Raw genomic sequence first — 12,509 nt, forward strand, 5'->3', positions numbered from 1 at the left:
CCAGGACCCATGTGACCCAGATGCACAAGGTGGTGCATGCATCTGCAGTTTGTTTGCAGTGACTGGAGGCCTAGGTGCGCCCATTCTCTATCTGCCTCTCCGTTTGTCCCTCTCTCTCATACATACATAAATAAACAAACTTTTCATACCACAAGACACTAGAAAAATCAGGCTTGTTTATTAATTATTTTCAGGACTGGGGTTGAATCTATCTAAAAATTTTTCAAAGGCTAATCCACAGTGGAACAAGCCAAGGGTGGTTGAACCAAGCCCTCGGAATGAGAGGTGTAGTAGCCAGCACAAGCAGGAACGTATAAATACTCAGGGGTGGGAGGTGGTCGCAGCAGACTGAGGTGCAAAAGGGAGGAGACGCTGCAGAGGCCCATTCACGCCGTACCACTCAAAGCCCTGGGCCCCGGCGCATCTTCCAAGGTGCCTACCCATCCTGCCCTCTCTTAGCCTGGATCTGGCTGGAGACCAGGCTTTCCAGCAGGCTGGCACATCGCTTCATGAGCTGGCATCACTCATGACCTCTGGCTCAACCTAGCAAGGCTGGGAGAATGGATTTGTTCTCCCTGCCTTTCAGCAAGGACCAGGGAGGGAGAGGTGTGGGTGCAGGGACGATTGTTTCCCTGAAAACATGATGGAAAAGAGCGGGGAAGGGGCTGCTTCAAAAGAGAATGGGTGAAGCCGGGCATGGTGGTGCACACCTTTAATCCCAGCACTCAGAGGCAGAGGTAGGAGGATTGCTGTGAGTTCGTGAGTTCAAGGCCACCCCGAGGCAACATAGTGCATTCCAAGTCAGCCTGGGCTAGAGCAAGACCCTACCTGGAAAAAAAAAAAAAAAGAGAGAATAGGTGAGCTGGGCGTGGTGGCACACACCTTTAATCTAATCCCCCACACTCAGGAGGCTGAGGTAGGAGGATGGCTGTGAGTTCGTGAGTTCAAAGCCATCCTGAGGCTACATAGTGAATTCCAGGTCAGCCTGGGCTAGAGCAAGACCAAAAGCCATAAAATTGTTTACAACTATGGAAGTTGCCAATTAAAAAAAAAAAAAGAAGAAGAAAATGACAGCAACAAAAAAGAAAAAAAAAAGACACACACACACAAAAAGATGGGCATGCACCTGGTGTGGTACCTTGAGAACAAAATGGACAGCAAGTTTCATTTCACCTGAGACATACAGATTTGGCACAAGCAACATACAGGCCAGGTTCTAAACTCAACCCTAGAAACTAGAAACTAGGATGGAGAGATCATAAAGAACCTCTTTAAAAAAAAAAATTTTTTTTTTTTTGGTTTCTTGAGGTAGAGTCTCACTCTGGCCCAGGCTGACCTGAAATTCACTATGTAGTCTCAGGGTGACCTCGAACTCACAGCGATCCTCCTACCTCTGCCTCCCAAGTGCTGGGATCAAAGGCGTGCGCCACCACGCCAGGCTAAAATTTTCCCTTTCTGAGGTAGGATCTCCTTCTAGCCTAGGCGGACCTGGAATCTACTACGTAGTCTCAGGCTGGCCTCCAACTCACAGTGATCTTCCTACCTCTGCCTCCCGAGTGCTGGGATTAAAGGCGTGTGCCACCACGCCTGGCAAAAGGCACTATTTTAGCAGACGAGAACCCTGGGGAGACCAGGCCAGAGTTCTTTCTAGAACAGATAAGGTGGGCAAGGAGAAAGACTCTCCAAGGCAATGCCATCAGTGTTTATCCATCTCAAGACCTAACTACATTTTCCCCAAAGGTGGTCTTTCACCTGTCCCTGTACCTGGGACACACCTCCAGCCTTAACCATGGAGAGCACACTGCCTGCCGGTGACATGCGTGAGCTCTGATCCGTGGTGGCCCCGACAGGATTTCGGGTCATAGCTTCCACCTTCCTGCCACTGACCTCCAGGGCTTTGGAAACGTCGGTGCACATCCGGGGTCGACTTGGCACCAAGCCTGTGCCCACAGTGACCAAAAGCTTCCTGTCCCACCCATCTCACCAAAGAGCGCGGACAGCCAAGGATGGGGAATATCTGGAGCCTCCAACCTTCTTCGCAGCTTCTGCACCACGTTCTGCTGGGGACAGCTTCTTTCTAGGTTCTGCCAGCGCCTTAGCTCAGCTCAGAGCCTGAAACTTTATCCCTGGGAACAATCCTGACCACGAGCTCTCCTCTCCACCTTCCAGCTCCCTCACAGGCCCTGTGGACTCCAAGTGGGGACTCTGACAGGCCCAAGTGAGAGAGAGAGAGAGAGAGAGAGGGAGAGAAGGAGGGAGGGAGGAAGGGAGAGAGAGAGAGAGAGAGCATGCCAGGCTGGGAGGGAGAAGAGCCCATAGGATGGTTTGTATTCAAACCTCCCATCTCCCCTGTCCCCCACCCCCCCCAACACTGCAGAGAGCCATGTGACAGTAAGCAGCATTCCAGGTATCAAAGCATGGCCTTTGTCCTTGAAGCTGGCCCCCAGGGCTCTCTGCCTGTTTGCCAGAACGGTTGTTTCCAAGGAACAAGTTGATTTTTTTTTGTTGTTTTTTTTTTCTCATTTAAGTGGTTGCTGAAGCTTAGTGTACAAAACTCCTCAACTTGTTCCAAAGAGGGGGGAAAAAATCTTGCTTTTTTTTTTTTTTGAGCTCAAAAATTGTAGGAGCCAGTTAATTTGTAAACAGGTAGTTCAGATCGTTCACTTAGGAGGGAGAAGAGTCAGGGGAGCAGAGGAAGGAGCTAGAATCTTTTCCTTCACACTCAGTCTTGGCGCAGCAGCAGTATAAACCCAAGAATCATCGGTAGAGACTTAGCACCCAGCGCACTCTTCTTGGAGAAGGTGTGGGATGAAGGCCAAGGGGCTGTTACCTGCAACACAGGAAAGATGCTTGGGTCAGAGCAAAAGCCCAGAAGGCAGACAGATGTGGGAGAAGGGCCAGGGCAGCCCTGGCCCCAGAGAGAGGAGTCAAGGTAGGGTCTGTGGTACCCTTTACACTGGTTCAACTTTGCTTAGGCCCCTCAAAGCCCGCTCAAAACAGGGCCAAGTTCAACCAGGGTGATAAGCATCCTGGCCCTTACCTCCTACCCTCCATTCCAAAGGCATCTATAAGGATAAAGGGTCTCACCTATGCCCTGGAAGTGGACTTCCCCAATTCAAGGAGCACAGCTGCTGTTCCAGTCTGGAGATGCGGAATGCCAGATAGGATGAGGACATGACTAAGAAGCAGATCCTGGAGAAGCAGAGGCAACAAGGGACACGACTCGTTGCTTTGGATTTTTTTTTTTAATTTTAATATATTTACTTATTTATTAGAAAGAGAAAGAGAATGGGTTCACCAGGACCTCCAGCCACTGCAAACAAACTCCAGATGCATGGGCCATCATGTGCATCTGGCTCACATGGGTCCTGGGGAATCGAACCTGGGTCTGTAGTCACAGGCAAGCGCCTTCACTGCTAAGTTATCTCTCCAGCCCTGTCCTGGGTTTTTTTAGAGAATCTTTTTTGTAGGGTGGTGGTGGGGCTCAAGGTAGGGTCTCTCTCTAGGCCAAGGTGACCTGGAATTACTATGTGGTCTCTCAGGGTGACCTCAAACTCACAGCATTCCTCCTACATCTGTCTCCCAAGTGCTCAGATTAAAGGGGTGTACCACCACTAGAGAATCATTTTATTTTGTTGTTATTTATTTGAGAGAAGGGGTACACCAGGGCCTCTAGCCACTACAAACAAGCTCCAGACACGAGCACCTCCTTGTACATCTGGCTTTTTAGTTTTTGATTTTGTGTGTGCATATGTGTGCGCGTGTGTGGACGCACGTGCGCTTTGAGATAGGGTCTGAGTATGTAGCCCAGGCTGTCGCAGAAATTAATAAGTAGCTGGCCTCAAATCTACCAGGCTCTTGCCTTGACCTCCAAGTGTTGGGATTATGGATATGTGCTGCCATATCGAACTAGGAGTTCAACCTCTCTCTTAGAAGAAGGACACTGGTGGAGGCTCCTGGAAATAAGTATGAGGGCTGGAGAGATGGCTCAGTGGCTCAAGTCACTTGCTTGCAAAGCATGACAGCCTGGGTTTGATTCCCCAGTCCCCACATAAAGCCAGATGCACAAAATGGTGCATTATGTCTGGAGTTTGTTTGCAGTGGCAGGAGGCCCTGGTGTGTCCAATCTCAACCTCTCTCTTTCCTCTCTCTCTTTCTCTTTTCTCTAACAAATAAATATTTTTTTAAAAAGAGGACTGGAAAGATCACTCAACGGTAAAGGCACTTGCCTGAAAAGCCAAAGGACCCAGGTTCAATTCCCCAGCATCCATGTAAGCCAGAGGCACAAGGGGGTGCATGAGTCTGGAGTTTATTTGCAGTGGCTGGAGACCCTGGTACACCCATTCTCTCTCTCTTTCTGCCTCTTTCTCTTAAACAAAATGTTTCAAAAAACAAATAAATAAACTTAAAAAATAAAAAGTAAATAAACAAGCATGAGAACTAAGCTGCTCCTGCAAGCGGAGGAACAGAACCCCTCTGCTGTAACTTCCCACCACGCTCACTGGTTCTTACAGAGGGACAGATGGGCCTGGCATGGTGACAACATGGCCACTTGGGAGATAAGGCAGGAGGACCTGACTTTCAGGCTGGCCTGGACTGTGTAAAAACTGGGTAGTGTGCACCTATAACCTCAGCATTTGGAGAGAGACACACAGGGAGATCCCTATAGTTTATCAGCTAGCTAGTCTAGTCAAATTGGTGAGCTCTGGGCTAAGTGAGAGACCCCCACCTCAAAAAATAAGGTGGAGGGCTGGAGAGATGGCATAGCGGCTAAGCGCTTGCCTGTGAAGCCTAAGGACCCCGGTTCGAGGCTCGGTTCCCCAGGTCCCACGTTAGCCAGATGCACAAGAGGGCGCACGCGTCTGGAGTTCGTTTGCAGAGGCTGGAAGCCCTGGCGCGCCCATTCTCTCTCTCTCCCTCTACCTGTCTTTCTCTCTGTGTCTGTCGCTCTCAAATAAAAAAAAATAAAAAAAATAAATTAAAAAAAAAATAAGGTGGAGAACAGCTGAAGAAGACAGACACACACACATATACACAACATAAGAAAGAGGTAGAGCTGGACATGGTGGCGCACATCTTTAATCCCAGCACTTGGAAGGCAGAGGTGGGAGGATCGCCGTGAGTTCGAGGCCACCCTGAGACTACATAGTGAATTCCGGGTCAGCCTGGGCTAGGGTGAGACCCTGCCTTGAAAAACCACAACCAAAACCAACAAAAAAACAAGCAAAAACAAAAAAAGGAGGTGCAGACAAGACGAGCCAGGGTTCTGGAACTGCCTGAGTGGTTGAACGGTGGGCAGTGGCGTGGTCAGTGTTCCTCCCAATTATCTGATGGCCTTTCCACTTCTGCTAGCCCAAGCCTGGGCAGCAGCTTTTCATTTTCTGAAGTCTCCTATCCTCCTCCTCCCCATAGCCTAAATACAGGGGCGCAGAAAGAAAGCTGAAAGGGTGAGCCACGGGGCCTTCACAACTATCACCCGAGAGCCCGAGGTTGGCTCAGACCATTCCCCCGGGGCCTGTCCTCTCTCCTCAGCATAATCACCTACATCATGAAGACGACCTTGAGGAGCCGGGAATCCCAGAGCCTCAACTCCCGGTCACTGGTGGGTTCCTCTTCGAGCGCATCGTCCTCACAGATCATGGTCTCTGCAAGGGGAGAGTGGCTAGGCATCTTCCTAGGACAAGTGGGTCCCTAGCCCGAGAGTGGCACTGCCCCCTCCCCTTCAGGTCCAGCACTAGGTCTCTGGACACTTGCACGTGGATTTGGAGGGAGGAGAAAGGCCCAGTTCTCAGAGGCCCCGCTGGCTACGCTGAGGAGAAAGTCTGGCCTCTATACGCAGTAGCCACAGGCTGCTCCTGAACTCACCGGACCCCGGAGGCTTTCGGGAAGGGAAGCAGCTGTCTGTGGAGTCTGTGGGTGCCTGAGGGATACAAGGGATGCTGTCTGGCAGTGACAGGGACCTGGAGTCTGGGCACACTTTTCTCCACTTCATTTCCGGGATGAGGACTTCCTGCACAGAAGGCAGAACTTATGTCACCGTGGCCCTTGGTGACTCCTGCATCATATACCTTCCAGGAATATCAAACTTTCTCCAGATATCCAATGCAGGGGACTATAGCTGGGGACAGAAGCGTAGCCATCACAGATCTCTCCCTTCTTGCAATAGCATCCCTCTGTCAGAAAACAGTATCTTCAAAGGCTACTAGGGAGAGACCATAATGGTTATCTTAGGTCAGCCAACCCAGGTACACGGTGAGATCTGAGACCAAGAGAGCTCAGCCTTAGATGGTATAATACTCTAGAAGCTCCAACTCTGAGTGAGTCACTGACCTTGGCAGAGGAAACTAAAGGTACCTATCAATAAAAAAGGGAACATCACCTTCTACCTCCCGCATGGCATTCTGCATACTGCATGCTTGGCTAAACACTCAACAGCTTCTTAGGAGGTTTCAAACACCCTAAGGTCATTTCCACCCCATCTCTGCAGCTCCCAAAGGAAATTGCTGGGACTTCAGCGAACCTGAACTCTGGGCTATAGAGGTGTGTGTGTGTGTGTGGTATATTCATGTTTATATGTGTGTGGGTGTACATGCATGTGTGTATGTGTGTGTGTGTGTGGTATATGCATGTTTATATGTGTGTGGGTGTACATGCATGTGTGTATGTGTGTGTGTGTGTGTGTGGTATATGCATGTTTATATGTGTGTGGGTGTACATGCATGGGTGTATGTGTGTGTGCAGGCCAGAGGTGTCTTCCTCAATTGTTCTCCACCTTATTTACTGAGACATTGTTTCTCACTGGAACCCAGAGTTTGCCCTTTCTGCTAGCCTAGCTAGCCAGATTGCCCTGGGGGTCCCCTGCCTGCCTCTGCTTCCTGAGTGCTGGAATTACAGACAGGCTGCCACACCTGACCAGCATGCACGTGAGTGGTGGGCGTCCAAACGCAAGTGCTTTACTTATGGGGCCATGTCCTCAGCCCCCGGAGTTCGTGTGTCGGGCAATGTCTGTCTCTTCCTTTGAGGGCCCGCCTGACTCTTCCAAATGCAACAGGATGGAGCACTGGCCTTGCATTCATACAAGTGTGGGGCCCAAGCTGGCCAGTGGTCTGCTGCTCAGAGTCAGCAAACCCGAGGACCCAAGTGCCCTGCATGGCATACAGTCTGGGAGACCCTCTGGCATAGCATGGCCGCTGGCCTGGAGCCTTGGTACCCTGCTTCTGCATAGTGCCCACCCCCTCCGCCCCCCCATCACCACCCCCACTCCCTGGAGGCCCTGAAGTCTTCAAGCCACATTGACTCTCAGGACTTCAGCCTTTTATTCCCAGCCTCAGCTCTCACCAGAGGCTCACATCCGGGTTCCTCTGGGAATTTTCTTATACTCAGACTCTTCTTGCTGGAAGGCTGAGGAGGAAAGGAAACAGGTTAAAAAAAAAAAAATCAAACCTGGGGAGGCCATTTGGTGCCAGAGAAAACCCAGCTACCAGAGTTTGGTGTGGGGTGTGGGGTGGCGGGGGTGGATATTGGTATTTGAGAGAGGGGCAAATCCCAGGCAATTCATTTCCCATGCCACTGCCTCTCCCCATCCCCTTCCTCATCTGAGGCCAGAGAGGATGGTAGAGCCCACTGAGAAGCGCCGTGCCCTCCTGTCTACTTGCACCTTGCAGAGGTACCAGGGAGGGCATGGGGACACACAAGGACTCACTGGCCAAAAGACATGCTCACTTCTGCACAGTCTAAGTACAGCCTCTGGTACATTAAGCCTGGCCATTTAGTACCCCCTCCCCTCCCATTTCTTGTGCTAGCTGCTTTCCCCCTAACAGCCTTGTCCATCCAAAACCTAGGTCCAGGCTTTTACAGCCTCCCTCCCCAACCCCTGCCTCCGGGTTCCATACCTGTAGGTGGGTGCAGACCCTCCTCAGCATGTCATATACACTGTCCCGGGAGATCAATGACACAAAGACATACTGGGATGTGAAAAGACAACAGAAAAGGATTAGGGTGAGATGGTGAGGCAGCTTGCTGTCCCAGCAGAAAATCTCCATGGACTACAGGCAGGCCTTCACATATCCGGGTCTGTGAGAGCCAACAAGAGCCCATGTGCAAGTCTCTTCCAGCTTGTTAGCCTGGAGAGCTGCCGGATAGAGAGAAGGAAAGGTGTGAGAATAGGCCAGCATCGAGCCGTGGGCTCCTGGAACTAGCTGGACAAGGGAATGTTGCTGGCCCAGAGCCTCACTGACCTTCTGGCTGGTGTTGGTGGTGATGGCCAGTCCATTGGGAAGGAGTCGTGCCATCTTGTGTTTTTTGATCATTTGCACAGATACCACAGGGATGACCACCTGAGAGGGAGAGGAATGCTTCTCTGAGGACTAAACTCCAAGAAGATAATCCTCTGCTCCCTGCAGACATAGCTGTGCTCAGCCAAGCAGGACATGCTGCAGAAGCCATGTGCGGGACTTCTAGGCCTCCCACCTTCTCATCCAGCCACATGCAGGACATCTAGACCTCCCACCTTCTCATCCGGCCATGTGTGGGACATCTAGATCTCCCACCTTCTCATCCGGCCATGTGTGGGACATCCAGACCTCCCATCTTCTCATCCGGCCATGTGTGGGACATCCAGACCTCCCACCTTCTCATCTGGCCCATCCAGACCTCCCACCTTCTCATCCGGCCATGTGTGGGACATCTAGATCTCCCACCTTCTCATCCGGCCATGTGTGGGACATCCAGACCTCCCAAATTCTTATCCGGCTATGTGTGGGACATCTAGATCTCCCACCTTCTCATCCAGCCACATGCAGGACATCCAGATCTCCCACCTTCTCATCCGGCCATGTGTGGGACATCCAGACCTCCCACCATCTCATCCGGCCATGTGTGGGACATCCAGATCTCCCACCTTCTCATCCGGCCATGTGTGGAACATCCAGACCTCCCACCATCTCATCCGGCCATGTGTGGGACATCCAGATCTCCCACCTTCTCATCCGGCCATGTGTGGAACATCCAGATCTCCCACCTTCTCATCCGGCCATGTGTGGGACATCTAGACCTCCCACCTTCTCATCCGGCCATGTGTGGGACATCTAGACCTCCCACCTTCTCATCCGGCCATGTGTGGGACATCCAGACCTCCCACCTTCTCATCCGGCCATGTGTGGGACATCCAGACCTCCCACCTTCTCATCCGGCCATGTGTGGGGCATCTAGGCCTCCCACCCCTTCAGTTTTTCCCCACCTCCCTGTCCCGATGTTGCTAACATACACTACTCGAAACTCTCGCCTAAATGTGATCCTGTTAACTGGGACATCGAAGATGGTGGCTCTGACGTATCCTGTACTTTAGTCGTGGACGTTCCCTGAGCCAGCTCTTAGCTATATGAATAGCTCCTCCTAAAAATGACCACCTACTCTGATCCTGAAAGCATTTTATTTATGAATCATTCAGGCCAGATACAGGGTCAAGATATGAGCCTTAGCTTTAGAAGGAGAAGAATTACTTCCATGAAATATGGGATGGGGCGTCCTAATGCTGTTCATCCAACCAGTGAGAGGTGTCACTATGTGCTGAGCGTGCCAAGGGACGGGCATGGCCTGAGGCATGGCTATAAAGTACCGGGGCTGTCTCTCCCCTGTACTGGGGCCAGAGCCTTAGTGGGCCATGGCAACCCTGACCCATCATTACTACCTTGATATCCTTGCCAAAAAGGCTGGCGTGGAAGCAGAGCCAGTTGGGAGAGATGTACAGGCGGCCCTGGAGTAGGAGGTCCTTCTGGAGAGCGCAGGAACACACTGAGAAGCCATGGGGTAGGAGGGGCAGAAACCACCATGAGCAAGCTTAGTCCAGGGAAGCCCCCACACTCAAGAGTCCAGAGGCAAACCCCAGCATCTGTCCTCACCCCCAGTGCATCCCCCCAAGCACTCCAAGGATCCTTCTGAGAATCTCCAGTGTCCCACCCCATCCCACCACACTGTTAGATGTTTCCTCTTTCTCCATAATACACAGGATTCCTATTCCAACCCTGTTTGTTTTATTTATTTTATTTTTTTGGTTTTCTGAGGTAGGATCTTGTTCTAGCCCAGGCTGACCTGGAATTCACTGTGTAGTCTCAGAGTGGCCTCAAACTCATGGCGATCCTCCTACATCTGCCTCCCGAGTGCTGAGATTAAAGGTGTGTGCCACCACGCCATGCTGACCCTGGGTTTTTGTTACCTCAAGAAGTCTTGCCCAGCCCTGGGGAGAGGCCCTTGATTTTGCGAATACCTCTACATGCTCAGTAAGAGGCCCAAGCAGAAAGAACAGTCCCTGATAAAAGCTGAGGTAAAATAAGATTTGGAAGCCTTACACTTCCTTAAGAAAACCTTCATAAAGAGTCTGGGGTGGAGGGGGGTGGAGAGATGGCTTAGCTGTTAAGGCACTTGCCTGTAAAGCCAAAGGACCTATGTTCAACTCCCCCATGACCCACATAAGCAAGATGCACAAGGGGGCACATGCATCTGGAGTTTGTTTGCAGTGGCTGGATGCTGTGATGTGCCCATTCTCGATCTGCCTCTTTCTCTCTCCTCCCTCTCTCAAATAAATAAAAAATAAAAATTTAAAAAGAGTCTGGGGCCAGGCATGGTGGTGGCACAAGCCTTTAACCCCAGCACTTGGGAGGCAGAGGTAGGAGGATCAGCTGATTAAGGCCAGCCTGAGACTACATAGTGAACTCCAGGTCAGCCTACACTAGAGTGAGACTCCACCTCGAGAAAAATAAGATAAAATAAGAGTCCAGGGGGCTGGAGAGGTGGTTCAATGGTTAAGGCACTTTTCTGCAAAGCCAAAAAACCCAGGACCCACATAAAGCCAGATGCACACTGGCGCATGCGTCTGGAGTTTGTCTACAGTGGCGTGCCCATGCTCTCTGACCCTGTGTGTCTCTTTTCTCTCTCTCTCTGCTAGAAAAAATAAAGTCTGGGAAAATGGCTCAGTGATTAAAGGCACTTGCTTGCAAAGCCTACAGGCCCAGGTTCAAATCCCAGCGCCCACGTCAAGCAGGATGCAAAAAAAGTGGTGCATGCATCTAGCGTAGGTTTGTAGCAGCAACAGGTCCCGGTGTATACAAATAAGTAAAAAAAAAAAAAAAAAAGAAAAGAAAAGAAAGACTTCATGAATTTATCTTCATCCCAAACCAGCCTAGTCTTCTCAAGCTTTTGGAGACAAAGGATCAACTGTACCGAAAGGGAAGCTGTAAGTATTTAATTGTGCCAGGGAAGATTCGGAATAGAGCGTGTGGACGCCGGCCGCACCGCGGAGACAGCTCACCTTTGAGAACCGTCTCCTCCAGGGGGACGTCCTTAAACAGCTTGTGGTACTGCTGATTGTATTTGCTCAGTAGTGTCTGCAAAAGCGGTGCCTGGGTGTGAGAACCTGGAGGTGACCAGGCCACCAAAGGGTCCCGCTTCAGCCCCCAGAATATAATGCGCACTCCCTCCCCAAGCCTGGGCGCTCCGCATAAAGGAGGTAATAAATGGCCAGCATGTGTGGAGGGCTGAGCTCCAAGCACAGATCATCTTGGGGGGGATATTGAGTCCTGACAGGCAGCCTGGTGACTGCAGTGGACACGCTATTTCCACACAGGCAGGGACACCTTACTCAGGCCTCCTGGGTTCCTGCTAACGGGCCTGCTGGCTGAGCCGGAGAGTGAATTCAGAGAGCCGGGGCACCTCCCTTGGTGAGCAGTGGGAAGGTAGGCTCCGTACACTTACCCCTTCCCGTCCAAACTTCTTTATCTGTTCGCCCTTCAAGCTTTCTGGCCAGTGCAGACTGCAAAGGAGACATTCCATTCCAGGGACAAGGAACCCTTGAGTCCTGCCCATGTATCCTCAGTGCCAATTCTGCCCTGGCTCTGAGCCAGAAGATTGGGTCAGAGATTGGAGACTGGTGCCCTTTTCTAGGGGCAGCAGAACGACACACACAGTGAACACACTGCTCATCCCTGGGGAACGGTGCTCCCACATGCGCGGTGGGAGCTTGCAGAGCCTTCCTCCTCAGGCATGTGTGAGGGCCCCTTCCCGGGAGTATGCTCAGCCTGAGCCCCAGTTTCCCAAGATGCCGAGGAGCTGCTCAGCCCTGGGTGTCAAAAGCCTCTCCCAACTTTCAAGCAGAATGATAAGCAGAGGCACAGTGTGGGGACTTTGGAGGTGCATATGACAAAAGCTTTAGACCCACAGCTCTGGGGCCAGCCCACAGGCCATGATCCCAGCAAGCCTGCCCTCCTTGTGCCCTCCTTCCAGGGCCTGCAGCTCTGAAGTGAGGAGCTCTGGGAGTGTTCACCTGACTAAGGCTGCTAGGTGGCATGGGGAGTTGGTGTTAAAACGCAAACCTTTGCCCTGGCCAGTCTGACCTGAGGACAGCTAGACAGAGTGGAGGCTGGAAACTACCCTGGCCTCTTCAAATGTACTGGGACTGCCCGGAGGAGTGGGCAGTAGAGGCACCAGCAGCCTCTGCCCAACCTAAACCCCCTGCT

General features: G+C 51.5%; 1 protein-coding gene across 6 annotated transcripts in view; it reads right to left on the reverse strand.

Moving 5' to 3' along the window:
* Positions 1 to 1,375: 1,375 nt before the first annotated feature.
* Positions 1,376 to 12,509, reverse strand: part of Gramd2a (GRAM domain containing 2A) — a 53,644-nt gene continuing 42,510 nt past the window's right edge. For 4 of the 6 annotated variants that reach the window (XM_045161024.1, XM_045161021.1, XM_045161023.1 and 1 more), the window contains 10 exons: positions 11,749 to 11,806; positions 11,306 to 11,381; positions 9,689 to 9,792; positions 8,238 to 8,336; positions 7,893 to 7,964; positions 7,339 to 7,401; positions 5,866 to 6,010; positions 5,546 to 5,645; positions 3,088 to 3,192; positions 1,377 to 2,830 (listed from right to left, as the gene is read on the reverse strand). In XM_045161024.1, coding sequence (XP_045016959.1) covers positions 2,827 to 2,830; positions 3,088 to 3,192; positions 5,546 to 5,645; positions 5,866 to 6,010; positions 7,339 to 7,401; positions 7,893 to 7,964; positions 8,238 to 8,336; positions 9,689 to 9,792; positions 11,306 to 11,381; positions 11,749 to 11,806 — 826 coding nt within the window. In that variant the 3' untranslated portion in view covers positions 1,377 to 2,826. Of the gene's footprint in view, positions 2,831 to 3,083; positions 3,193 to 5,545; positions 5,646 to 5,865; positions 6,011 to 7,338; positions 7,402 to 7,892; positions 7,965 to 8,237; positions 8,337 to 9,688; positions 9,793 to 11,305; positions 11,382 to 11,748; positions 11,889 to 12,509 lie in introns of those variants that run through there. The other 2 variants (XM_045161027.1, XM_045161022.1) reach the window with 2 other exon arrangements.

This window comes from Jaculus jaculus, chromosome 10, assembly GCF_020740685.1.
Source record: "Jaculus jaculus isolate mJacJac1 chromosome 10, mJacJac1.mat.Y.cur, whole genome shotgun sequence".
NCBI classification, from domain to species: domain Eukaryota; kingdom Metazoa; phylum Chordata; class Mammalia; order Rodentia; family Dipodidae; genus Jaculus; species Jaculus jaculus.